This window comes from Protobothrops mucrosquamatus, unplaced genomic scaffold (assembly GCF_001527695.2).
Source record: "Protobothrops mucrosquamatus isolate PMUCROS unplaced genomic scaffold, P.Mucros_1.0 scaffold3549, whole genome shotgun sequence".
Taxonomy (NCBI): domain Eukaryota; kingdom Metazoa; phylum Chordata; class Lepidosauria; order Squamata; family Viperidae; genus Protobothrops; species Protobothrops mucrosquamatus.
Genome location: NW_015389516.1, coordinates 1 through 1285, shown reverse-complemented (window position 1 = coordinate 1285; position 1285 = coordinate 1). Strand labels below are relative to the sequence as shown.

Sequence of the window (1285 nt, the reverse complement as noted above, 5' to 3'; positions counted from 1 at the left end):
CAGAACGGACTTCCGGAAGCGGCAACCACATAGAGAACCGGTTCTTCACCTATTTGAATCCCACCACTCCTTCCTTCCTTCCTTCCTTCCTTCCTTCCTTTGGTGGGATTCAGCCAGTTCGCACCACTTTGGCAGAACCGGTAGCTAATTTTTTGTTGCCCAGGCCCAGAACGGACTTCCGGAAGCGGCATCCACGCAGAGAACCGGTTGTTCACCTATTTGAATCCCACCACCCCTCCCTCCCTCCCTTCCTCCCTTCCTTCCTTCCTTCCTTCCTTCCTTCCTTTGGTGGGATTCAGCCAGTTCGCACCACTTTGGCAGAACCGGTAGCTAATTTTTTGTTGCCCAGGCCCAGAACGGACTTCCGGAAGCGGCATCCACGCAGAGAACCGGTTGTTCCCCTATTTGAATCCCACCACTGGTAGAAATGCATGAAAATGTGCGAATCCCTTTTTTTGACTCTCCCTCCAGGCGCCAGTGAAACACTCTGCAAATAAGTATGTTGCTGAATTGTTAGTGGAACTGGACCCCACGCTAATCCAAAGCGGGGTTCAGTGCACGGCAGAGAACAAGTACGGCGCGGCCAAAAAGAGCCTGCAGCTGAAATTGGGTAAGAAACTCCTTTTTCGTTCCTGGGCGCCTGCGGTTGTGGGTATGCACGGGTGTGCTGTAGGTGGGCAGAATTTGCAGGTGCAGGCGCCAGTCCTCGACTTACAACTGTTCGTTTAGTGACCGTTCAAAGTTACAACAGCTTTTAAAAAAGTGACTGAGGAGCATTTTTCACACTTACGACCGTGGCAGCCTCCCCAGGGTCGTGCGATCAAAATTGGCAACTGACTCATATTTACGACGGTTGCAACGTCCCTGGGGTCACGTGATCCCGTTTGGCGACCGTCTGACAAGCAAAGTCAGCCAGATTCATTTAACGAGACCGTGTGACTGAAGTGGTTCACTTAACAACCGTGCCGAGAAAGGTTGTAAAACGGGGCAAAACCCATGTAATCAATGTCTCACTTAGCAACAGAACTGCTGGGCTCAACTGTCGTAAGTCGAGGACCACCTGTAAATAACAAAACTAGCCTATGAATTAACCCAACAGCTGAACCCTGAGCTATAGATACTCCCTATTACAGTATTGAGGCTGTGGTTAATTATTTTATATTGCTGGAAGCGACTCTGAGCCTGCCACTTATTTACGTAGTAATAATAATAAAGTTGGAAGGGACCTTGGAGGTCTTCTAGTCCAACCCCCTGCTCAGGCAGGAAACCCTATACCATTTTGGAC

General features: G+C 49.8%; 1 protein-coding gene across 1 annotated transcript in view; it reads left to right on the top strand.

Moving 5' to 3' along the window:
- Positions 1–610, top strand: part of LOC107297822 (basal cell adhesion molecule-like) — a gene marked incomplete at its 3' end in the record, with an annotated part of 106528 nt that extends 105918 nt beyond the window's left edge. Inside the window, exon 6 of the mRNA XM_015827184.1 lies at positions 472–610. Coding sequence (XP_015682670.1) covers positions 472–610 — 139 coding nt within the window. The remainder of the gene's footprint in view (positions 1–471) is intronic.
- Between the last annotated feature and the right edge of the window lie 675 nt (positions 611–1285).